The sequence below is a fragment of the Spinacia oleracea genome, chromosome 4 (genome assembly GCF_020520425.1).
Source record: "Spinacia oleracea cultivar Varoflay chromosome 4, BTI_SOV_V1, whole genome shotgun sequence".
In the NCBI taxonomy this organism is placed as follows: domain Eukaryota; kingdom Viridiplantae; phylum Streptophyta; class Magnoliopsida; order Caryophyllales; family Amaranthaceae; genus Spinacia; species Spinacia oleracea.
Window position 1 is genome coordinate 107,186,038 of NC_079490.1, and position 26,106 is coordinate 107,212,143.

The following is a 26,106-nucleotide window of genomic DNA, read 5'->3' on the forward strand; positions in this document are numbered from 1 at the left end:
AATAATATGCTTTCCTGGCTTTATGGTTTTTCCGCATGATTTATGAATTGTCATATGTATCATAACCTAACAGTGGTATCACGAGCCTCTTATTATTTTCATAATCTAAATTGCATGAACATGGTTAAATATTACAAATTTGCAAGAATTAAAAGGGGTGATTAATTTTCGTAATTGTTAATTAATTGCAAATTGCGTTTATTTAATTATACGTACGCAGTTTTTCGGCAGTTTCTTCGTTACTCATCCAAATCGAGTGATTTGTGTGTCAATTCCGCATGTAAAAGACATTCTAAAATTTTGACAAAAACAATATTTTTCAGCTGAACCCAGAATTCTCAAATTCGAAGCCTAACTATGACTTTTTGAAAGTTTTAGTTTTTCGAATGCAAAATTTCATAAATTTAAGATGTTAAATTAAATATTTGCGATTCTTGTTGATAAATCTTGAATTTTTGATTGACCTACTGTATATGTTTAACAAGTTTGAATGTCTAGCCTTGTTAATTATGCAATCTAATTTGTAATTATGATTAATTTGTTGAAAATTGGAATAATTTGGAATTAATTTGATTTTCATAATTAGTTATAATTTAATTAGATACCTATGATTAAAAACCACCATAAAAATTGTAAATTTATGTTAAATTTTAAATTTTTATGACCTAGACTTGAATCCATGTTAATCGGGAATCAATTGAATAATAAATTTTCGATTTTTCGCCCCCAAATTATGAAATTAATATTATTTATTAATTTGTCATTAATTTTGAATATAAATTTTAAATTTTTATGCGATTCGCTCATATAACTTGCACGCACAAAGCAATGGACGCTACGTGTTACCCTTAAGGGGTGTTGTATAGTGCGGGCATGTGACGACGAGCAAGGGAGCTCGTCGCCCATGCGGTACGAAAGCAATGAGCAAGGCCATGGTGCACGAGCACAAGGCAGCGGCCCTGCCTTGTGTCGTGGGCTGTGTGCAATGGGCGAATGGGCGAGGGCGAGAGCAAGGCACGAGCAGTCGCGTGTGGGCAGCAAGCGAGCTGCGCCACAGCGCGCACTGCCTCGCGCAAGCGTGCGGAGCCTCGCGCGCAGCGAGCGCAAGCTCGCGTTCCACTAGTGCTACGCCCCAAGCATCGATCGCTCGCGCGCAGCGAGCGCTATTGTGCGTGCGACGAGCGCTGCGCCCAGCGATGGCGTGCGAGTACTTGTTGCGACGTGCGACGAGCGCTGCGCCCAGCGATGGCGTGCGAGTGCTTGTTGTGCGTGCGATGAGCGCTGCGCCCAGCGATGGCGTGCGAGTGCTTGTTGCGACGTGCGACGAGCGCTGCGCCCAGCGATGGCAAGCAGCTCGCTATTGCGACGTGCGACGAGCGCTGCGCCCAGCGATGGGCTGCGGCAGCATGCTCATGCGTCAAGCGCTGGCGCGCGCAGCGAGCTGGCAGCTCGCGTGATGCCTTGCGATGGTGAGCAGCAGCAATGCGAGGCTGCGCATGGGCTGCGCGCACATGGCCAGCGATGGTTGTGTGCGTGTGGCCCATGGGCGTGCGTTGCGTGGGGTTGTTGCGTTACGATTAGATCGTTTTGAAATTTTAATTTGAAATTTTCAGTTTACGTAGTTTTAATTAATTTTAAAATTAATAATTTAAATTATTTTCTTGGATTTTAATTTTGAATATTGTAATTATAATAAATTTTATTTATTCTAATTATTTTACTAAAATTAAAATCATGAATTAATTTAAATACGACTGAAATTAAATTAAACTTTTTGGATTCAATTATAAATTTATATGAGATTTAAATTTTAATTAAATTTGTATGTTTCCGGTTAGACTAGAAATACATTTTTATGTTTAAAATTAGTAAAGCATATGAATTTATTGGTTTAAGTGGGAGCCCTTTTTAGTCATAAACTCTTGATTAGGTCTACAAATCCTTAAGGTTAAAACAACTTGATTAGAATTAATAAGGACTGAATAATTTGTAGATTATTGGTGCCCTTGATTAATTGCTGCAAATGTTTATGTGATGCATGATGTATTTTACTAACCAGCTATGTGGGCCATTCATGATAATGAATGGATGAATGGTATGTATTGTATATGTACTGTTTTGCAGGTTATGAAGTGACTAGTATGGCCCAAATAGGATAGAAAATATGGTCTGCGTACCATTAATTTGAATGTAATTGGTCTAAAGTACCAAAGTTGTTTTTCAATTCAAATATGGTCTGCGTACCATCAAATAGTTGTAATTAGTTTTAATTATAGCTTATCCTATTTGAAGAAAATGGTGCCTCCCACGGAGATTTTCAAGACGGACTTTGAAGTTAAAGCTTCAAGATGAAGTCGGGCCATACTAGATCACATTTATCTTATGCATGTTTTAAGTTATTTATTGCTTTTAAATATGTCTTAAAATGCATGAGATCAAAATCTTGATTATGTTGCATGATTAAGGATTTTAGTTCACTTAAAATCTAACCAACATAGTAAGAGCCTTAAGTTCCAAACTTAAAAAATTGAGTTAAAAGGTGCCATGCCAAAATATACACTTGCTTGGATATCCTTTACATCAATCTAGTAATAGTTTTCGCTCAGCGAGGTGTTACTTATTGGTCCTAAAGGGGCAAGGTACACAAATAATTGTGTGTACATGTTAGTTTTGGTGAAACTCAACGATATAAGTAAGGAGTCCTTTTATGTCGTGGCAAAATCGATAGGTTTACCTAATAAGTTCTTAGACGTACCTATCAACCAAGAATAGTTTCTAGACTATTAGCAAAAGGCTTTTTCTTACCTAAGATGTTTTAGGATTAAATCGACAAACTGTGCTTAGTTCTTCAATGATTTTAGGATCTTGGAATCATTTTATTCACACCTGCCGGAACACATAACTTGAATAAAATGCTTAATGAACATTGAATTATGCATGAATGCTAGAATTTAAGTTTATTAAGAGAAACTGTGGATGGTTATTTATTTGTTTATTCTTTTCAATTGTAGTTTTAAATATGGCAAACAACAATTCATTCAACATTCGATCAATTCTCGAAAAGGAGAAGTTGAACGGGAAAAACTTCCTTGACTGGCAAAGGAACTTGCAAATAGTTCTTATGCAGGAAGAAAAGGAGTATGTCCTAGAAGAGGCGATGCCCGAAGCCGCAGGCGACGGAGTCACTCAGGCAGCCCTCAATCGTTGGATTGATGCCAACAAGGATGTGAAATGTCTAATGCTCGCAACCATGAGTGTAGATCTGCAGAAAACGTTCATCAACTCAGATGCTTTCACAATCATCAGTGAGTTGAAGAACATGTTCCAAGATCTGGCTCGAGTCGAAAGATTCGAGACTCATAGGCAAATTCTTGAGACCAAGCTTAAGAAAGGCGAGCCCGTAAGTCCACATGTTCTCAAAATGATTAGACTCATTGAGAATATGAGTCGGCTGGATCAGCAATTTTCTCAGGAAATGGCTATAGACACCATCCTCCATTCTCTTCATAGCGGGTATGATCAGTTCAAGCTGAACTACAGTATGAATAGTCTGGACAAAATGCTCACTGAGCTTCACGGTATGCTGAAGACCGCTGAAAAGACGCTCAAAAGTGATAAGCAGGATGTGCTTATGGTGCGTGGGGGCAAGTTCAAGAAATCTGGAAAGAAGAGGAATGCTAAGAAAGGTGGCAACAAGGCCAGCCCAACTAAGCAAAATGGCGCCAAATCTGTAAAGAGGAATGTCAGTCAACCCACTTCTGAATCCGAATGCTTCTACTGCAAGAAGAAGGGGCATTGGAAGAGAGATTGCTTGAAGCTAAAGGAAGATCAGAAGAACGGAACAGTCGTTCCATCTTCAGGTATTTTCATTATAGACTGTATACTTGCTAATTCAACTTCTTGGGTATTAGATACAGGTTGTGCCTCACACTTATGTTCCAATCCACAGGGACTAAGAAGAAGTAGAAAGTTAAGCAAGGGTGAAGTCGACCTACGAGTGGGAAATGGAGCACGGATTGCTGCATTAGCTGTAGGAACTTACTATTTGTCGTTGCCCTCCGGGCTAGTTTTGGAACTGGAAGAATGTTTCCATGTTCCAAGTCTTACTAAAAACATCATTTCAGTTTCTTGCTTAGATGCTAAGGGATTTTCCTTTTTAATAAAAGACAATAGTTGTTCGTTTTATTTTAAAGAGATGTTTTATGGATCTGCTAGATTAGTCAATGGACTTTATTTATTAGATCACGACAAACAAGTATATAACATAAATACCAAAAAGGCCAAAAAGGATGATTCAGATCTCACCTATCTGTGGCATTGTCGATTAGGCCATATAAACTTGAAACGCTTAGAAAGACTTCAAAAGGAAGGAATTCTAGAACCATTTGACTTATAGGATTATGGTAAATGCGAATCATGTTTACTTGGCAAAATGACAAAGCAACCTTTCTCTAAAGTTGGAGAAAGAGCAAATGAACTATTGGGTTTAATCCATACAGATGTATGTGGACCAATGAGTACAAATGCTAGAGGTGGTTTCAGCTACTTTATCACTTTCACTGATGACTTCAGTAGATATGGTTATGTCTACCTAATGAAGCATAAGTCTGAATCCTTTGACAAATTCAAGGAATTTCAGAGTGAAGTAGAGAATCAATTAGGCAAGAAGATTAAGGCACTGCGGTCTGACAGAGGCGGTGAATATCTGAGCTATGAATTTGATGACCATCTGAAAGAATGTGGAATTCTATCAGAATTGACTCCTCCTGGAACACAACAATGGAACGGTGTGTCGGAACGGAGGAACAGAACCTTGCTAGACATGGTCAGGTCAATGATGGGTCAGGCCAAACTTCCATTAGAATTTTGGGGACATGCACTAAATACAGCTGCACTCACTATTAATAGAGCTCCGTCTAAAGCTGTCGAAAAGACTCCATATGAATTATGGTTTGGAAAGCCTCCAAATGTGTCTTTTCTGAAGATTTGGGGATGTGAAGTATACGTCAAACGATTAAATTCAGACAAACTTCATCCAAAATCTGACAAATGTATCCTTGTGGGCTATCCAAAGGAAACAAAGGGGTATTACTTCTACAATACATCTGAGAACAAGGTGTTTGTTGCTCGAGATGGTGTCTTTTTGGAGAAAGATCACATTTCCAAAATGACAAGTGGGAGAAAAGTAGACCTCGAAGAAATTCGAGTCGAACAACAAACTCTAGAGAATGCTCAAGATGACATTCAGGATGAAACTCAGAGATCTTTAGAAGAATCTGGTGAGAATCATGGTCAATCTAGAAATGTTACCCCGCGTAGATCGCAAAGATATAGATCTCAACCGGAAAGGTACTTAGGTATTTTGACGAACGAGAGCTATGACGTTCTATTACTTGAAAGTGATGAACCTGCGACTTACAAACAAGCTATGACGAGCCCTAGCTCCAAGCAATGGCAGGAAGCCATGCAATCTGAATTAGACTCCATGTCTGAAAACCAAGTATGGGATTTGGTCGATTTTCCAGATGGCTACCAAGCCATTGGAAGCAAATGGGTTTTCAAACTGAAAAAGGACAAGGATGGGAGACTTGAAGTTTTCAAAGCTAGATTGGTTGCAAAAGGTTACAGGCAAGTCCACGGTGTGGATTACGATGAAACCTTTTCACCAGTTGCAATGCTAAAGTCTATTCGGATAATGTTAGCAATCGCTGCATATTACGATTACGAAATATGGCAGATGGATGTCAAAACTGCTTTCTTAAACGGCGTTTTAACAGAAACTGTGTTTATGACACAGCCTGAAGGTTTTGAGGATCCAAAGAATGCTAAAATGGTATGCAAGCTAAAGAAGTCAATCTACGAATTGAAGCAGGCATCCAGGAGCTGGAATATACGTTTTGATGAAGCAGTAAGTGACTTTGGTTTCATCAAGAACGCAGACGAATCTTGTGTATACAAGAAGGTCAGTGGGAGCAAAATTGCTTTCCTAGTATTATATGTCGACGACATATTACTTAACGGAAATGACATTCCTATGTTGAACTCTGTCAAGATTTGGCTTGGCAAATGTTTTTCGATGAAAGATCTAGGAGAAGCACAGTACATATTGGGCATCAAGATTTACAGAGATAGATCTAAAAAGATGATTGGACTTAGTCAAAGCACTTATATCAATAAGGTGCTTGATAGGTTCAAGATGGCGGACTCCAAGCGAGGCTACCTACCCATGTCTCATGGAATAACTCTAAGCAAGACTCGGTGCCCAAAAACACTTGATGAGCGTAGACGAATGAATGGGATTCCATATGCATCATTGATTGGTTCAATAATGTATGCTATGATATGTACATGCCCGGATGTTGCGTACGCACTCAGTGCTACGAGCAGATACCAGTCAGACCCAGGAGAGGCGCATTGGACTGCTGCCAAGAATATTCTGAAGTACCTGAAAAGGCACAAAGATGACTTCCTGGTCTATGGTGGAGATGATGAATTAATTGTTAAAGGCTATACGGACGCAAGTTTCCAAACCGACAAAGATGATTTCAGATCACAGTCTGGGTTTGTCTTCTGCCTCAACGGAGGTGCAGTAAGCTGGAAAAGTGCTAAGCAAAGCACCATTGCGGATTCTACAACTGAAGCGGAGTACATTGCTGCACATGAAGCAGCAAAGGAAGCTATATGGCTAAGGAAGTTCATAGGTGAACTTGGTGTAGTCCCCTCCATTAAAGGACCAATAGCCCTGTATTGTGATAATAACGGAGCTATTGCACAGGCAAAGGAGCCTAGACACCACCAGAGAGTCAAGCATGTACTTCGTAGATTTCACCTTCTACGAGAGTTCGTTGAAAGAAAAGAAGTCGAGATAAACAAGATTGGAACTGATGACAACATATCAGATCCATTAACTAAACCTCTGCCGCAGGCGAAGCACAACTCGCACACTGCAGCTATGGGAATCAAGCATATTGGAGAATGGCTTTGATGTCCCTGTTTAATGTTTTAAAATTTTAGAGTTTAAATCTTTGTAAAACATTATTGGTTAATCATTCACAACAAATGAAAAGAATTCATTTTTCCATTTAATTAGTGGTTTATTAAATGATGAGTCCCTTCAATTTGACGATATATTCAAGATAGACTGTCAGGACCAGTCCTGTGACTAAGAAATGTCTATCAAGTGAACTTGAATGTCAAAGGTTGAAAATGGTCCCTAGTCGGAGTTTTCTATAAAATTGGACGCATAGAAAACGTTAGACGATTAGAATGCAAGATGACTAGTAGTTCTGTTTCTTGAACTATGTGGACATGGCAATGTCATAATCATTTGCATAGATACTTACTTTGGGAAGACTAGTATCGGACAAGACCTATGAAACATTACTGTAAGAGATGAAAATCTGTCATAAGTAAATTTCATTAAAATTATTAGACACTAAATCCTCAATACCTGAGTGATTTGAGATTACTTGTTTGAGAACTGGTTGCTTTGACGTTGACCAACCGTCGCACCGTAAAAGGAGGCTATAAAGGCAACGCTCTGGTAATCACCTATCAAACGAAGTCTAATCTCAAGATCGCAAGATTGGGATTGTCCTCCCATAAATAGGGATGAGATGCTTAAAAGTTGTACAAGGCCACTCGGAGAGCTAGAAACTGTGAAATGCATGGCCGTGCTCGGATGAATCATAGGCTATGATTATCTGTTTATTTGATCAGTTGAACTCTGAAACCGAGGAACACCTCTGGACATAATAAGGATGACAACTCTTACCTTATGTTCAAGAGCAAGCATCGAGCGACAAAGGAATTGGGAAATGCACACTTGTCCCTAAGGACAAGCGGGAGACTGAAGGAAATAATGCCCTTGGTCCAAGTATGCATTCTATGTTAAGTCTAATAAGTGTGGTTCAGTATTAATTAACAAGTTAATAATTCAGTGAGATCAAGTGAGTTGAATGCCTAGCTAGAGGCCGCTTCAGTTCAAGTGGAATTAATGATATTAATCCACAGCTTACTCTTGACTGAACCCGTAGGGTCACACAAATAGTACGTAAACGGATCAAGTATTTAATGGCATTAAATACTCTATCTATGGATATTCGGAATCGACGGATCTTGGTTTCAGTGGGAGCTGAGATCGTCACAAGCAAGAAATGAATACTCCGGAAACGATGATATTGCCGGAAACGGAAATATGGATCGTATCGGAAATATAAATATTATCCAAATCGTAGATGTTGCCGGAAACGGAAACATGGTACGTATCGGAAAATATTATCGGAAATAGAAATATTGCCGGAATCGGAAATATTGCCGGAAACGGAAATATTGTCAGAATCGGAAATATTATCGGAATCGGAAAATAATTCCGGAAACGGAAATATTAAATATTTGTTCGAAACGGAAATTAATTCCGGAATCGGAAATATTAAATATTGTTCGTATCGGAAATGAATTCCGGAACCGGGAATTTAATCGGAAGCGTATCGTACGAATAAGCATCGGACGAGGCCTGCCGGACGAGGGCCCAGCACGAAGCCAGGCCATCGCCCAGCAAGCCAAGCGCGCCACACGAACAGCCAAGGCCACGCCAGGCCCAGCGCAAGGCCAGGCCCAGCCAAGGGCGCGCGCGCACGCAGCACCGCACATGGGCTGTGCGCTTGTCGTGGGCCGCAAAGCCTGCGCGGGTGCACGGCTCGTACGATGCGTGTGCGGGAAATCCTAATTCTATTAGGATTCGTGCGAAGATTAAAATCCTAATCTTATTAGAATTGCTTTGCTATTTAGAGTCCTAATAAAGTTCTAATTAACAAATCCACATCCTAGTAGGATTACAATTCCTTTCCCATACCTCTATAAATAAGGGCCTAGGGTCATTATTTATATACAAGTTTTCAAGTATTCAAAGCTAGGATTTTTAAGCAGAAAAATCAGCCATAACTCTTGCCCATTTAGCCGAAAATAAGTAGTACCTTAAGGGCGATCCTAGTTGGTCAAGCTTAAGGCGGATCCGGACGTGCTGTGGACTATCTACGGAGGGACGACACTTGGAGTCCTAAAGACTTGTTCTTGTTCGGTTCGGGCGCAGCTAGGGAAGACACGCAACAAAGAGTATGCATCTAAACTATGCTAAATGATTATGTGTAAATAATATGCTTTCCTGGCTTTATGGTTTTTCCGCATGATTTATGAATTGTCATATGTATCATAACCTAACACTATCAAGGGTAACTGTAAATCGCGAGTCACCAAAACTCCGATCAAAGTACTGCACATAACGCTCGCCCTACAAGCGCCCGTTACACAGTCTACCTCGTTCCAAAGCGAAAGCGAAAGAGAAAAAATCAAGGATAAGAACTGTCAAAATATACCCAGAAATCATTTTCAACGCCCAGAGCTGGGCGCCGGTATCTTTAACGCCCCAGCCTGGGCGCTGAATCTTTCTGCTAGCCAAGTTTTGCCCAGATATAAAAATAAGAAAGAAACACCTATGAATCCTCGCATCGAACGAAGTAATAAGCCGTCCAAACCCACGCAGAAGGTGCTACACTTGTTCGAACACCTGAACGAGGCATGATGAAGTACTCCAATTTAAAAAATAATAATGATATCCCAACACCTGGAGAAATGTTCTAATACATGCGGTTAGGCCACACAAGCCTACGTCGCACCATAAGTTCACCCGGCCCACGGTACAAGTCTAAAAAAAGAGAATAAGGCATATTGCGCTAATGCGGGCACGACCAAGAACACGTGTGAAAGAGGCAAAGACTACTTATCGCCCAAATTCAAAATGCAAGCCACACGACTTCTACCTTAAGGATTGAAAGTAGCAAAATATTACCTACCACGAAAGGGATAGCTCGCACCTACACGAGCGGAACCCCAGGGCATCTGTCTCGAAAGAACCTACAAAAATCGTACGCCAAAGGGAAGCATCCCAACATGCATACTTGGGGGCTCCAAGCTACGAAACGACCATAGCAAAATAAAAAACTCGAAGCAAATGTTTGAACGATCAAGAAGGGCACGATGCTTGAGCCCACTTCATGAATGGGCCTGAACCCTATCAAGCTTCTAAGCAAACTATTCAAAATCAGTCGTTACTAAAAAAAAATGAAACAATCCAAGCAAACTGATTAATGGACCGCACACCACGGCCATTCTATGAACACTCGTTCGCACATACATGTCACGAACGCGTTCAAAAGGAAAAATATACAACAACAAGAGCGGTCAAAGTCTTACGCCTCAAGGTATGTTCCTCGGGCCATATAGACTCGCCCAACTATCGCAATAACTGTACGCCTTAAGAGCAACAGTTCCTTAAAATAATCGCCCCAAAGCGACAAGCACCGTAGTCCACCAATCGGCTACGGCTTCTCAAAAAAAATCATCACGTTCTAAAAATAAAGAAAAAAACAAAAGAGAAGAGAATATATAGAACTTCCAAGTGAAATAAACGAATGAACAAGAGGCCAACTGTGTCATCAAAAGACCAGCCCAAACAACACTTTCAACGCCCCACCTGGGCGTGAATTATTTCAACGCCTAGGCCTGGGCGCCGAAAATGAAACCAGGCTCAAAAAAGGCCCTAACTTCTATTGGGCCCTGCCGCATCCATTCGACTCGAAAATTGCTGATTTCCTTACTGAAAGTCGCACCTCACGACTTTGTCAAGAGTAGCACACCACTACAAAGATCGCTCGCATTTACGAGTACAATCCCAAACATGATCAAGGACGTCACAAATTGCGTATCCCCAAGGAACCCCTTTGACAAGAAATGACCGTCAAGCACGAATGCTTGGGGGCTCAAAAGAAAATATATATGCAAAGTTAAAACAATATTCCTAGACTACGTTGTACGAAGTCCCGTGTTTGGATGTCTCAAAAAAATAAAACCAGTTTACGACCTCAAGACAAAGGTCGCCGTTGATACTTATACATAGTCCCCTAATCAAGGACCCAGGTAGTGGCAAAATTGAGCCGAAAAGACTAGCTCAAAACCATGAAAAGGTGATGACCACGAGACTATGTCCATCTAAACACATCGTCAACCCACATTCAGGTTGCAACTAAATCCGAGCATCCCTCGGAAGAATTCGCTCCTATAAGAATGAATAAAAAGAAATTCTCAAAAGAAATCACAAGAAAAAAAATGAAATAGGGACTTGCCCACCTCAATCGGGCAAGATCGCGACACGCAAATCCAAAATCGAAAAGACGAATTCAGGTTCGCTCACCTCCAGCGAGCGGGGCGTCCACCCTTAGCGGACAGGGCTCGCCCACCTTCAGCGGGCGGGGTCTGCGTCACGAGCCGCGCAGGTCCTCAGTTTTCGAAAAATAAAGTCTTCAAATTCAAAATAGGCTCGCCATCTTCAGCCGGCGGGGTCTACGTCACAAACCGCGTAGGTCCTTATTTTCAAAAAAAACAAACGAACTTCAAAACAGACTCGTCCACTTCTATCGGACGGGGTGTCCACCCTTAGCGGACAGGCTCGCCATCTTTAGTCGGCGGGGTCTACGTCATAAACCGCGTAGGTCCTTATTTTCAAAAAGCACAAACAAATTTCAAAATAGATTCGTCCACTTCTATCGGACGGGGTGTCCACCCTTAGCGGGCAGGTTCGCCATCTTTAGCCGGCGGGGTCTACGTCACAAGCCGCGTAGGTCCTTATTTTCAAATTTCAAAAACAGATTCGTCCACTTCTATCGGACGGGGTGTCCACCCTTAGCGAACAGGCTCGCCATCTTTAGCCGGCGGGGTCTGCGTCACTAACCGCGCAGGTCCTTAGTCGCTGCAGCGATAACTTTTTCTGGTTTTCCCTTTTTCCAAAAATTAAAGGATTGGTTTTCCTTTTTTCCAAAAAAGAGCGATGTGCTGGATTTTCCTTCGTTTTACGTCCTATAAAAACAAGGGGGTTTTCTCGTTTAGCTAGCCCTGAAAATGAGAATCTTTAAAAACATTTTTACCTCGTGATTGGGCTTGGCCAGACCCAATTACACTTTACAGCTTTGATTTCGAAAACATCTGTAGCTACTCCCAATGACAAAGTGAGGGAGTTTCTACGCACCTTTAGATCCTTCCAATGACAAAGTGAGGAAGTTTCTATACTATCAGTTGACAAATCCCAATGACACGTGAGGGATATGTCGACACTTCAAGTGATGACCCTTAAGTCAAATGTTATCACTCGGGGGCTCGTGAGACCCTCGCAAAAAACAGGTCACCCTGGCTTATATGACGCACTCCGTCTAATACTTTGACCATCGTCTTACTCCAAGACTCAGTCAAAGTGGGGGCTAACTGTAGACACCTACTTTTGTCCCCATTCCCGAAAGGGAAGGTTCGATGATGAGAACATAAATCTCCACTTGACAACGCATCTCCTATAAAATAACGAATCTCAATCACCCTTCTCGTTTCACCCGAAACCTGCTATTTATGGAAACCTGCTAAAAATAGTAACTGCCGTAAAGGGTAGCTTCTAAAAGTGGCAAGTCATAAAAGATAGAAACATGTCAGAATTAGGTGTTGCACTCCAACATAAATCCTAAAAGAGATAGAAAACGGCGAGAATCCTATTCCTAATATGATTCGGAAATAAGAGTTACGTATTAATTAAAATCCTAACGAGCCTAGAGTTCGTAACGGGCCTAGACGCATTCCGTCATGAAATTGATACGCACTAAAAGACTCGATTAAGTCTCAAACACTACGGATTTCAGGAATCCGAATCTGACTAAGAAAACAGCCCAGACCCTATTTTCAACGCCTGGCTCTGCTGAAAATACCTGGGTACGTGTTTTTTCCTAATTCTTTGTGGATTAGAACTCTGTAAATCTATCTTTCCACGAACTCTTCCCTATAAATACAGCCCCAAATTCGACGTGAAAGGACAACACACAATTCATATTCTGAGTATTGACTCCAACCCCTAGCCTAAGCCTCACGCTGCGAAATTGTTCACGCATTCTGTCGCAATCGATCCATAAATTGAACAGAACGTATCCTGTCCCATAATTGAGATTCGTTAAATAAAAAGGAGAAATAGCAAAGTCAAAGTGGTTAGTTTTCTGAGAACCGTGACGCACCTCTCAAGGGTGCGTCGTAATGTGTCCCTTTTCGATGATTTAATTTCTTTCCTCGCCATTTTTATGAACTGTTAAACTAACTAAATCTGATTGTTCTATCACGCCTAATAAAGATAATATGTTGGGAAATTGGATTATCATGCTAGGTCCCTTAAAGCAATCTAAATCAGATAATCGCGCTCGATCTAGTATTATATGTTGCATATTATTAAAATCAACTCAGATTAGTTTAATAGTTAACGCATGTCCCTTCAATTATTTATGCTGAGCTAGTAAGGATATCCTGCCTCTGGAGTTATCGACGAGCGAAGTACTCCTCTCGGTAGTTACAGTCCCCCGAACCCTCAATCTCTACCTTGCGGGTGTATGTTAAGAGATCCCCACACCAGGGATCACAAGGGAACCTACGGCCGTCGTGGTCAAACATAATTGCACTCCCTTTATGTCACGATAACCGGGTTTTGTTAGTTTTTCTCATTGTTGTTAAAAACTGAATGGCGACTCCTATATTACTAGTCAATTGGGTGTAAACTCACAGGAAATCCAATTACACTTGATTGAATAAAAAGAATCGTCACACCCACGAGGGACGAGGTCACGCATTAGCCTCGTGCTTTTTCGACCCCCTCACAGCCGTGCTCAGAATGGTTAAGGCTTAACCTTATGTAAAAGTTTAACAGTTGAACTCAGTAATCCGAGAAACACGTCTGGACCTAATAAGGATGGCTTGGATCTTACCTTATGTTCAGCAAGTAACACTAAGCGACAAAGGAATGTGAATGCACACTTGTCCGAATGACAAGTGGGAGACTGAAGGAAATGTGTCCTTCACCCAAGGTGTATTAGTCTAATACCAAGGTTCATATTAATTACGAACAATTAATTCAGTGAGATCAAGTGATCGGAACAGCTAGTTGGAGCAATTCTTTTGATCAGTGAGTTCTAATATATATTAGGCTCACAGCTTACTCTTGACTGAACCTATAAGGTCACACCAATGGCATGTAAAAGATCACCGGATTAAATGAATCGGAAATTCATTTAATAGCTTTTCGGGAATTAGTTTGGAAAAACATAAATATACGATATGACGTTGGATCGGAATCATATATCGTATCGCGAATATTCGTAAGCTAAGCGAAACGAATAATCGTATCGTACGACGGTGATTCGTCAAGTACGATAAGATAAACAATAGCCGTAAAGCGTTGGTCGCGAATACGAGCCGAGACGAGGCTGCCGGCCCATCAAGCCAAGCGCGCATGCGCGCAAGGGCCAACGAGCCAGCAGCTCGCCTGCAGCGAGGAGCCAGCCCGTAAGGCTCGGCCGTGTGCGCGCGCGGAGAGAAGCAAGGCAGCAGGCAAAGCAGCGAGGCCCAAGGCCCACGGCTGCGATGCCCGCGTGGTGCTCGTGGGCTTGTGGTGCGTGTGTGTGGCCGGTTGAGGCCTTGTGCCTTGGCCGGTCATGTTATAACCTTAGGGTTATAACACACCAACACACACTTATGTTTTTCCAACCCTAGACTATTCTAAAACTACGTAAGTTCAGTTTTGTCTCCGTTCATACTGTTCTTCCCAAAAACTAAAAACTCTTGAGCATTGTCTAAGCTACGAATCTCAAGACGGATCTGAACGTGTCTGTGAACCAAATAGAGGAACGACAATTGGAGTTCTTTGTTCGTGTTCGTGAATCGATAAACTAGGGAAAACACGCTTTGAATGTAAGTTTGCTTAATCTGTACTTTAAATATGCTTCCTGGCTTTGAGGATTGCTACGCACATGTTAATATGTATTTAACTGTATTCCCCTACACCCTCGAGATTACCAGTAGGGCGGTACTCTCGGTACCAAACGACGTAGTTTTACCCCTTTTTTTAATTTAAAAATAAAAAATAAAAATGCAAAACTCCCGAAAAAACCGAGCAATTGAACGCAACACTTACCCCTGTTTTCGCCAGCTTCTCTTTTCCTTTGTTCTTGTGATTCTCTCAATCAAATTTGCTTCTCTCCTCTTGTCTCTATAATCAATCAATTATTGGCGCTCTTTTCTGTTAATTTTTTCTATCTCTATGTTTTTTCATAATGGCAATTCTTGAATCTGATTTTTTTTTTATGACGACCATTCTATTTCTTTTTATGATGATTATAAACAATATGATGTTATGATGATAATTTCGCTCCAATTGCGGTTCATATTGCTGAAGGTATTGCATCTTCTTCAAATTTTGTTCCGACTTTGTTTTACATAAAACATAAAATAACATAAGCAATGATTTAAATAATTTTCACTCTAATATGAATAACATACAATATAACAGATGTAGCACAAGTTTGAACTGGAATAACATATTCAAAATACCAAGTAAAATAAATATGCATTGTAAAAAAAAAAAATAGCATGCATTGTTAAATAAATAACATAAACATCTACATAAATAACAAAGATACAAAGATATATAACACAACATAAGCATGACGTACCCTAAAACATGTTAACATGTATTATAATCTTAATAACATAAAGTTCTACATAACTAACATAAAGTTTAGCAGAAATAACACAATCGTTTACTAGAATAACACAACATAAGCATGAATCGTGAAATAACATGTTAACATGTATTTTAATCTAAATAACATACATTTCTACATAAATAACATAAAAGGTAACATAAATAACATAAAAATGTAACATAAATAACACAAACATTTAAACATAGATTTATGAATTAACGGAAATTACGAACTAATTATTAGAGATAAAGAATTAACAAAATTATGAAATCTAATTAGCTTATAATTAACGGAATTACAAAGTGTGAAGTAACATATTGTGTTGTTATTGTGTTGTTTATGTCGTTTACCAACTCTGGATTCATGGTGGTTTCCATTTCCTTTTTCGAACTCACTTATCCTCTTTTTTGTTAATCATCAAGGACTCAAGTGTCTGATTGTCCTCAATTTCTCCAGCACTGCAATTGTTCAATTGAACAAAAATTAGGGTTTAGAAGTGAAAAAATTCAAAATTATGAAAAAAAATTAGGAAGAAATTAGTGTTACTCGCCTTGTACTTTTGAATTCAATTTCTTGTTTCCTGGATGTTTTCCAGGCTGCTTTTCTTCCATTTTATTTCAGAAATCTTCAACAATTGCGAAGAGAAATGTAAATGGAGATAAGAGTTTTAAGAAATGTAAATGGAGAGGAGAGAGAAAGCTTACAAATTTTCAAAAATGACGGTTTTGTGACAGTTTTGGAGTGAAAAAATGCAGAGAGAAAGTGGAGTGGAGAGAGAAAGCTTCGAAATGGAAATGAAGCGTAACTGTAATTTTTCTTCATTTTAAGGCTACTTATATTCATTTTAAGGCTACTTATACTTATAATTTTGGCAGTTATACTATGTTAATTTTTTCATTTCGTATGTTATTCCGGTCGTGTCACATGTTATTTTATGTTATCCAACATACTTATGTCGCGCGCGTTTTATTTGTTATTTGCTGCGTATATTGCCTAACATTTGGACGGTACTCTCAGGTGTATAATTCAGTAATATATACCTAGTATTTAAAAAGGATAACCATAGATTATTGGAAGTCATGTGTCACCATAGATTATTAGAAGCCATGTGTCATCTCTCATTTCATTCATCAATTCATTATTAGTTTATTTTTTTTTAATTTTATTGTTTCTATGTTTTACAACATTAACTCTTCTTCCACTTCATCTTCCTTATTCAACATCAATTACTAATATTCCAATATACATTAACCTCTTCCACTTCACCCCTTTAACATTCAATATCAAATCAACATATAATTTTTATATTTTTTCAACCATCAAATTAGGGGTGACAATTTCATCAAAGTCCGACGGATATTCGAACAGCCCGAACCGAATTTATGGTTGAAACGCGATAAAACACTGTTGTTAAACGGGTGGCGCGTGGATCGGGTGATGGGTCTGGTCGGATTCGGGTGGAGCTTCATCCAACCCGTCACCCGATCCATCATCTGATCCATCCATCCATCCTTTAAAATTATTAATTTTGTTTACTTCAATTACTTAATTATTAATATAATCCTGTATGTATTACCTAATTTTTTTTATTATTAGCATTTTCGGTTATTTTATAATGTAAATGTATCAAAATTATAATTCATTGTCCACTATATTAACACATATTACTTTATGTTGATTGATATTATAAATAAACTTGACGATAATTTTAATTACACCGGCTAATCATCCGATCCACCTTATTCATCCGCGGATGCATGATGGATGAGTCGGATGTGGATGGAGGGTAAATGGAGTGACGGATGGGTTGGATGATGGATGAAAAGTTGACGGATGGAGGCGGATGAATCTCCATCGACTCGATCTACCTCCGATCAATTGCCAACCTTACTTCAAATTACACATCTATTTAATTCATATATTACCAAAAATCACAAGTTCTCATTAATTAAAACTTTAAAAGACAGCTGAACAACCTTTATACAACCGCCCGTTCTATGAAAGGGCTCAAAATCTAGTTGGAAAATCAAAACCGAAACTAAAACCTTTTCTCTCCCGCTATTTCCCCTTCAGCAACACAAAAAAGTGAAAAAACTCAATCAAAAACCCCGATTTCTTCGTCTTCCTTTTCCTCTCCTCTCCTCTCTTTAACACAGAAACAAGAATGAGGGAAGAAGAAATAGAGAAATTGAGAGGAGTAGTGAGAGACTGCGTTAGCAAGCATCTCTACTCCTCCGCCATTTTCTTCGCCGATAAAGTCGCCGCCTTTACCTCGGATCCCGCCGATATTTATATGCAAGCTCAAGCGCTCTTTCTAGGCCGCCATTTCCGCCGCGCTTTCCACCTACTCAACGCCTCTCACGTCGTCCTCCGCGACCTCCGATTTCGCTACCTCGCCGCCAAATGCCTCGTTCGTACTTTTGTCTTTTCGCTTTGCTTTTTAGTGCATTTTGGTGGATTGTTTATTGGGATATTTGATTGTAGTGCATTATTATCTGGAATTAAAAGCTGATAGTTTAGTGACAATTTTCTGTATCATTGAACGTTGATGAATGAAGATGCAATTTTATGCTTCAAACATGGAACTGTATTACTCAGTAATTTTTATTTTAGTATGCAGTGATGAATTGGAGAGTAGGAGATGTTTGATTTAGTTTGTTACAATAGGTAGTCATAAGAATTTGTGGTGTATTGACTGTTCAAATTCGTTGGATATGGATATTTGGTGTTTTTGTTAATTTCATGCTGAGTTTGGGGTAACTTTATAATGGAGCTAATTGTGGTAGATTGTGTCAATGAATCAGAATTTGTGGTTGCATTTTGGGACAATTAGTTTTTGTGAATCTGCAATTGCTTTCAGTTTAACTAGCTAACAGATTGTTCAATGATAGATTTGATTTTTAGTGCGTTATAATCCGTAATTGAATAAGTTTTTCTATTACTCGTCCATGGTCTTTCTTCTACGGATGATGGGAAAGTATGAGCCTTGCATTTTCTGGAAATTATACATTCTGAAATTCAATTACGTGTAGCATGTTTATTAATATCGTTAATTTTTTTTCTTGAATATTAACTACTCAATTTTCTCATTTTGAGAAAGTTGCTTACTTTGATGAGCTTATTGATAGAATAGAGAATAAACTAGTTATTGGCCCGGATGATGCCCCAGATTATTGGTTGTTGTAAGTGATATGATAAATATTAAAATTATAAATGAGCTGGAGATATAATAGTTTTGTGATAAATAAAAACTTATTAGGTGTACATATATTTTACGCATTATTTAGATTTAGTCTTTGTTTTGTAGTATTGAAATGTAATATATTAAAGATAGGGATGATATTATTAACATAAAAGTTATGTAGTTTAGATGGTAATTCTTTCACATTACTAATAAGAGGTCATGGGTTCAAATATTGTTAAAAACATTTTTTTAAGTGAATGGATGATTGAAATTAGCTAAAAGCACGTTGCCACGTATGGGACACAATGACACATGGTGGTACGCCTTGGAGTTTTAATAACTAGTGTGTTGCCCGGGCGTTGCTCTGGGTTTCACTCATAGTGGGATTTACTTTTTGTAAATATGTGTTTATATAGGTGGTGCCGTTATTGGATTTCCACGCAAGATCAGTGGCCAGTCAACAAACTTCCTTCCCGTATCCGAATATCAAAACAAAGTCGAGTCCTCTTCTTCATGATTAGTTGATTATTATACCTCTGTTAATGTTTCCCTCTTTCACACTCATAATTACACTCCATTACACTAAGTTTTTTTATTTTTTTAAGCTTAAGATGAAAAGAGAAGAATTGTACATTTACAAGTTAAGTAATTAATTCCCGGCCCTTTTGTTTTTTTTTCTTTAATTCATTGTTATTCATTTATATTTTATATTTATAATGGAAAAATATAACATCATTGTGGCTAGTTAAGCTGGTAAGAAGTGTAACTTCTAATTCAATAGGTCTAGTGTTCGATTCTTGCTATATGTTTTTTGGTTGTCAATGACATGTCATAATACTTATTAGTGGTGATGTGGCGTAATAAGAAGGGATCTACGTGGAACATATACGTTCTTATAAACGCCTTTTAATATATTAGTATAGATATTATCGATACAAGCCAAGGATTACGATAACATTCATAGTTTTAAGAAAAAAGAAGCAGGAATATTTCCATCTTTCACTGGCCTTCTTAGGGTATTCCGGTATTCCCAACTCAGAATAATCCCATCTTGGGGGTTTACCTTTTTGAAATGATCTCAAGGTAACTTGTTTTTAGGTCTAAAAGTTGTTTACTAGTGGGTCATGGTCTCATGGATGCCTGAGAAGGGTTAACAAAGGCCTGATTTTGGGGGTTGGGAGGTGAAGTAGAAATAGCTGTTTTAGGAAAACCACCAACCTGGGATTATTATCATATAATTGTTAGTTGGGATTATTCTTGAATTACCCGTTAAAGTTTGGTTTAATCCTATTAAATTTTCCTATCTTTAAACAGAAAATTGACTTATTGTAAGGAAAGTGGAAAGGATAGTTATATTTAGTAAATAGTTATTGTTAGAGCTGCTAAAGTTAGGATCATGGGGGATACCTAATGGTATGTACATAATATTAATATATTAGGGAAGTGATTTTCGTACTGGAATGTCTTAATTGGTAAAATGTTCATAAGTTTTCCTGGGATGGAATGTGGCAAAGGGCATGCCATTGTCCTGAAAATAATACGCTTTCAGTGGTGATCTGTAAGATGGTTCTTTGAGAAAACTAGATGGTGTGCAGAGGAATGAAAGTTAGGTGTGATTTGTGAAGGATGTATTTATGGGTTTATGGGAATCCAGATTGATTGGCATGATATATAAAGGGAAGAATGTTGTCTGTTCCGGTAAATGTATGACCTTTTTTGGTTTAACTTGAGACTTTTCTGTGTAACAGATGAAAGGAGATGCTGAAGGCTCTGAAGGCTCTGCTTATTCTGTATGGCACATGTAGTATAAGACTATAAGCTTAATCCTATTTGGCTGACTGATGCATGATAGTATGTTAAGCATATGCTGACAAATGTTTAAGGACATAAACTATCTAAATATAGCTGATACCTCGGAATTTAAGGAGTTTGCAGATACGATCCAATCAAGCTACAAGCACGAGTAGGTAGGTGGCTAGGGGTGCATGATAGTATGTTAAGCATATGCTGACAAATGTTTAAGGACATAAACTATCTAAATATAGCTGATACCTCGGAATTTAAGGAGTTTGCAGATACGATCCAATCAAGCTACAAGCACGAGTAGGTAGGTGGCTAAGGGGGACGGGAAGGGGGACCTTTCTTTTGTTAGACCTGAGAATTGAGAAGCATCTGTCTATCTGGATTGACGGGTGGGACTTCTGTTTGCTCCTGTGAGTATGAAAGTTTTCTGAAAGTTTTTTTATTCTTCATTGGAAATTTTGTGAAACACTACCTTTAAGTTTGGTGGTTTTGTGAATTGCTACCTTATAAAAACTTTTTTTAATTTAACTACCTTATAAGTTTGGTTTGTTTGACTAACACTACCATTTGACGTTTTTCGTTAATGTTTTCCGTCGTGTATTTCTTCTATTCTTTTAAATATCTCTGTTCATTTGTCATTTTGTGCATTTGCCATATTAAATAACCGTTGTAGTGGAGTCCAAAGACGTAAAACATTAACAAAAAACGGCAAATGGTAGTGTTAGTCAAACAAACCAAACTTATAAGGTAGTAAAATATAATTTCCTTTTTAAAAGGTAGCAATTCACAAAACCACCAAACTTAAAGGTAGTGTTTCACTAAATTTCCTTCTTCATTTATAGACTTACAGACTCCTAATCTGTTAACATAAAATGTGTCTTGCTTATTTTCCAGTTCAGGATATCACAACTGAAAAATCAGACTTGTTCTTATTTACTCATCTCATTTTTGGATTACCTTGCACAAGACAGTGTATATTAACTGGTTTCATATTTTAACAACTGTAGTGGACTACTAGCATTTTATTTTTTGCTTTGTTGTGAGTCTGTCTGCTATTTCTTCTTTAATAATCTCCCTAGATATCTATACTATGAATCCTGGCAATGTGACCCATTAGTGTATTGTTTTAGTTATTTCTACTTTTTGGAAGAAGATTAAGACAGTAGAATTTCTTGGTAATTATACAACCTTTCCTGTGTAATGCAGGAGGAGTTAAAAGAGTGGGATCAATGCTTACAAATGCTTGGAGATGCTAAAGTTGACGAGCATGGTAATGTTAGCGACATAAAAGACAGCAATGTTATGTATCTCGACAAGGATGCACAAGATCATGAAATCAATGTGAGTTTTCTCTTTTTGGTGTTAGTGGCTTGTTTGTTCCTAATTAGTTATGCACTATAATAATTGAAAATTTTCCAGGATCGAAATGTTGGATAAGATGAACTTAAACAATGAAATCATGAGACAAGAATAAAAGGCCTTAATCACATATTAAAATTGATGTTCCTTGGCAGGAGCCCCATCAGCATGCTCTCAGAGAGATTCTAATAGAAAAATTCTCTTCCATGAAGATTCTCTACCAGGAACCTATCCCACAAAACTCCATCATTCATCCCCAAGAAAACCATACAAAAAGTAGCAAAGAAACTTCCTCAAAATTCTTTGCTCCATACACCTTCTGCAACGTGTATAATGAATGTGCAAATGATCCAAAGGAGTCCCAAACTGCTCCTACAATGTAATCCAGCAAGCAATCCTAATACTAATTATTTCGCTTGTCTACATTAACAAATCACAAGAGGCACATTGGAGTAGAAAGTGCCTTATTTAGCCTCTAAACCACTAGTTTCTCCGGTGACTCTGCCTTGTAGTTTGGGAAATAAGCTCTTCTAAGTTGCATGAATGTAGAGAGCTGTTGTGTAAAGCTATACTGCCATAATGGTGACATAATAATTGGGAACTAAAGTGTTGCTGCTTTATTGAGGTGGATTATTAATCTAGGCAGGAGAAAAACGATCCTTTATGAGCCACCAAGGGAATTAAGTAACGAGTCATGGATGCGTGGAGCCGTGACTTTAGTGTTTGTTGGACAACACCAGCGATATGAGCACCTAGTGTACAAATATTGGGTATCTTTTAGTTCCCCTATGAATTTAAAAAAAAATTGTAACCAGATTTGCAGGGTTCCTCTAAGTTTAGATTTGTTGTTCAGCTATACCATTGTTTCCTAGTTTGCAGAACACTTCAGTACGTGGACTGGATACGCTAAGTCAGTAACACAATTTGCTGGTTGGTGGATTTTGGTTCCTTGGGGGGGGGGGGGGTTGTTTGGTACAAATTTCTGGAACATATCACGTGATAGTGTATAACTGGAACAAATCACAATTTGTTAATAGAATTTTTGTAATCTGATTGTGAAGATAACTGGAACAAATCACAAATTTCCGGAACATGTCACAATTTGCTGATAGAATTTTTGTAATCTGTTCTGATATTACAATTTTAGTAACTTGGTTAAAAATTTAATGAAAGGTTATTTGATTAAATAACGTTTTAATGTTTAACAAAGCTGAAAATTAAATTTAGACAACTGAAAGCTAGAAACTAATGAAAGGATGCTTTTTTTTTTAAGGTAAAATTAATTCATTAATAAAAAGTCATACGACATCTGCAATAGAAATAAAAACAAAGAAATTCTAATCCGGCAAAACCCCGATCGTTGTAGATGAGATCTGACAATGATGAATACCCTCTTTCACATCACTGTTTGATACAACCTTCAACAAGGGGGTCTTTCGATCTGTTGTAGCTTTGAGATTGAATTAAATTCGACTCAATTGATTGTAGACGTAGGACTGACATCCGTTGTAACGCCACACAAATCTTCATTAATAAATCAACTTTTCCTGCGAAATTAAAATTATAGCCCCAAACTCTCACAAGAGAGATAAAACCCAATAAATGGGTAGAGATAACTCAATGAAAGGATGCTTAATTACTTACTATTGACATAATTTGAGTTCAACAGAAAATATAACTTACTGACATAAATGTCATGGAAAATAAAACTTATTGCAACAAGTAAATAGAAGGCAAACAAAAAAAAAGCTAAATATACTTGCGGACGTAGTTTCTGCTTCTACTTCCCTTTTTGTTTCTCCTTCCTTTTTGTATTTTTTTTTTCCAGTCTTGCCCTTCTGGAAGTGTTTTGCTTCATCATCTTCTCTTCTGTATTGTAATCTTCACAATCAGAATCGAGTCCAACCCATCTCATGTTCTTTTAATTTTATAAGATAATCGTCCAACATAATTTTTAGGATAAACATCCCATTTTTTAATATTTCTTTTAGGAGCTGCTTTGTAGTTACCAATAAATCTAGATATGAGACAAAGATTAGAGTAAATTACTAAGTAACTGTTTATGGGTGTGTTAAAGTTCCTTATTTATCTGTGCTCCAAGCTCTCTTCCCCGAGTAGTTGTTTATGGGTGTGTTAAACTTCCTTATTTATCTGTGCTAAATCTGGAGTTTGACTCAACATCCCCCGTCAGCATCCATTGTGACAACATTTGGCATCTACAAATTCCCTTCTTCAATTGAAAATCAACAAACACCTTTTCAAATATAATTCTGAACTATGGTGAGAGAAAGAAAGTTTTGTCTTTGTGCTGCTGCTTTCAATTGTTTGAGAAGTCCTTGATGGCATGAAATGGTGCAAACAATAAACAAAGTACCTAAGGGTTACAACTTACAAGTAACCTTTGCTTGAGAAAGGCTTGTCAGTGGATATTGCTCTATGCTACTCTTACATTCATCAAGAAGTCCTCAAATGAAGGGTATTTATATCACTTAAGTGTTTTGGATTGCATGAACCATTTCATGCCATTGAGGACTTCTCAAATAATTGAAAGCTTTAGCATGAAGTTTTCAAGTTAATTACTTCTCTCACCACGGTTGCAAATGCCATTTAAATTGGCATTGTTGACTTTGAATTGAAGAAGGGAGCTTATTCAATGCTTAAATCTTAAACTGGTGCTGTCACAAAACGCACAATGATGCTATTGGACGGAGGTGTTGGGTGTCAAACTCCAGTTTGGCAGAGGCATATAAGAAGGTTTTAGCGCAACTCTTTGGCAAAGAGAACTTGGAGTACTTATTGGCTTGTTTATAGTCTGGAAAATGAAAATGGAGTAGACCAATTACTCAAGTACAGATAAGTTAGTGCTTATTCATTCGAACCTTCGTCTGATATCTAGATTTAGAAAAAGCTATAAAGCAGGTCCTTATAGAAAATGGGATATTGATCCTCAAAATTACTGTTTGGTGGATTCACTTGTTAGAATTCCATATGCTTGATGTTGTAAACTTCACATGACATGGTTTTAAACATATACTTCCTCCGTCTTTTAATACTCGCAACGTTTGTTAGTTTCACGCATGCCAATGCATAACTTTGATCATTTATATCTTAAATTCTCTTTATGCAAAAATTATAAAAAGTTGATATTTTGAAAATACACATTGAGACGAATCTAACAAGATCTCACATGACTATGTTTTATCTTATATAAAAAGCACTAAGAATAGTCAAAATAGATTACATGAATAGTGGAAAAAGTCCAAACGTTGCGAGTATTAAAAGACGGAGGAAGTATTATCTAAGAAATTTCTATCATCTGCAGATTTTATTTTCCATTTCCCATTTAGGCAATTTTTTATTTAAATTTTTTTTATTTGTGCAGGAGGTGGTTTTGTGCCCGCCTATTGCCGACTATCTTTAGAACTTTTTTCGGTTAGTTCAAAAGAAAGTTAGTTGTGTTTATGGATATTTTCTCAAATATCTGTCGACGCAAGTAGTTTTGGGATTTGGTATGCTAGTGAACAAGCTCAAACTCATGTGCTTAATTTAAAAAAGAGCTCGAGTAGCAAAGTGCAAACTCACTAGAAGCTCGAGCTCAACAAGTGTGCAATGAAAAGTAAACTACCAACCATCAATATACCCAAACATGCTTAGTTTTTCGGGTAGCACGCTTTACAAAAGAGTATTGAGTCCACTCTGGTTTGAAACATCAGGTCCTGGCTAAGTAGAATTGACAATGTAAATATTTGTGTAGATATCTGCGGCTATATGTTTCCTCAGAGGTAGAGCATACGAAGCTCTGGAAAATCGTGCCCAAGCACGCCAGTGGTGAGTCCTTATTTTGTGTTTGCTTTTATCAAAAATCAAAATGCCTTGTCTTTGAATATCTAGGTAAACTCATTATCGTTCGAGTAATTCAATGTTGAGTTGTTTGGTCTAGCCATGTTAATATTTTTGTCTTTAAAATGATTGTTGTGTCAATCTTGATGATCATTAATTAGAAAGATAAGATCATTTGAGATGAATGTTTGATTCTGATTTTTTACTTAGTGCTTTCTTTTATTGCATGGTTGTAGTCTTATAAAGTTTTAATTAGGGATAAGCATAACCGCATAACCGGGTACCCGATCAAATTTTTAGTATTTA

At 38.1% G+C, this 26,106-nt stretch overlaps 1 protein-coding gene across 4 annotated transcripts in view; it reads left to right on the forward strand.

The window, feature by feature from the left end:
• The first annotated feature begins 17,645 nt into the window (after positions 1-17,645).
• Positions 17,646-26,106, forward strand: part of LOC110797112 (anaphase-promoting complex subunit 6) — a 37,803-nt gene continuing 29,342 nt past the window's right edge. The window contains exons 1-5 of one of the 4 annotated variants that reach the window (XM_056843609.1): positions 17,886-18,024; positions 20,547-20,765; positions 20,864-21,011; positions 21,808-21,942; positions 25,715-25,788. In XM_056843609.1, the coding sequence (XP_056699587.1) occupies positions 21,841-21,942; positions 25,715-25,788 (176 nt within the window). In that variant the 5' untranslated portion in view covers positions 17,886-18,024; positions 20,547-20,765; positions 20,864-21,011; positions 21,808-21,840. Of the gene's footprint in view, positions 18,025-20,546; positions 20,766-20,861; positions 21,012-21,807; positions 21,943-25,714; positions 25,789-26,106 lie in introns of those variants that run through there. The other 3 variants (XM_022002204.2, XM_022002205.2, XM_022002206.2) reach the window with 3 other exon arrangements.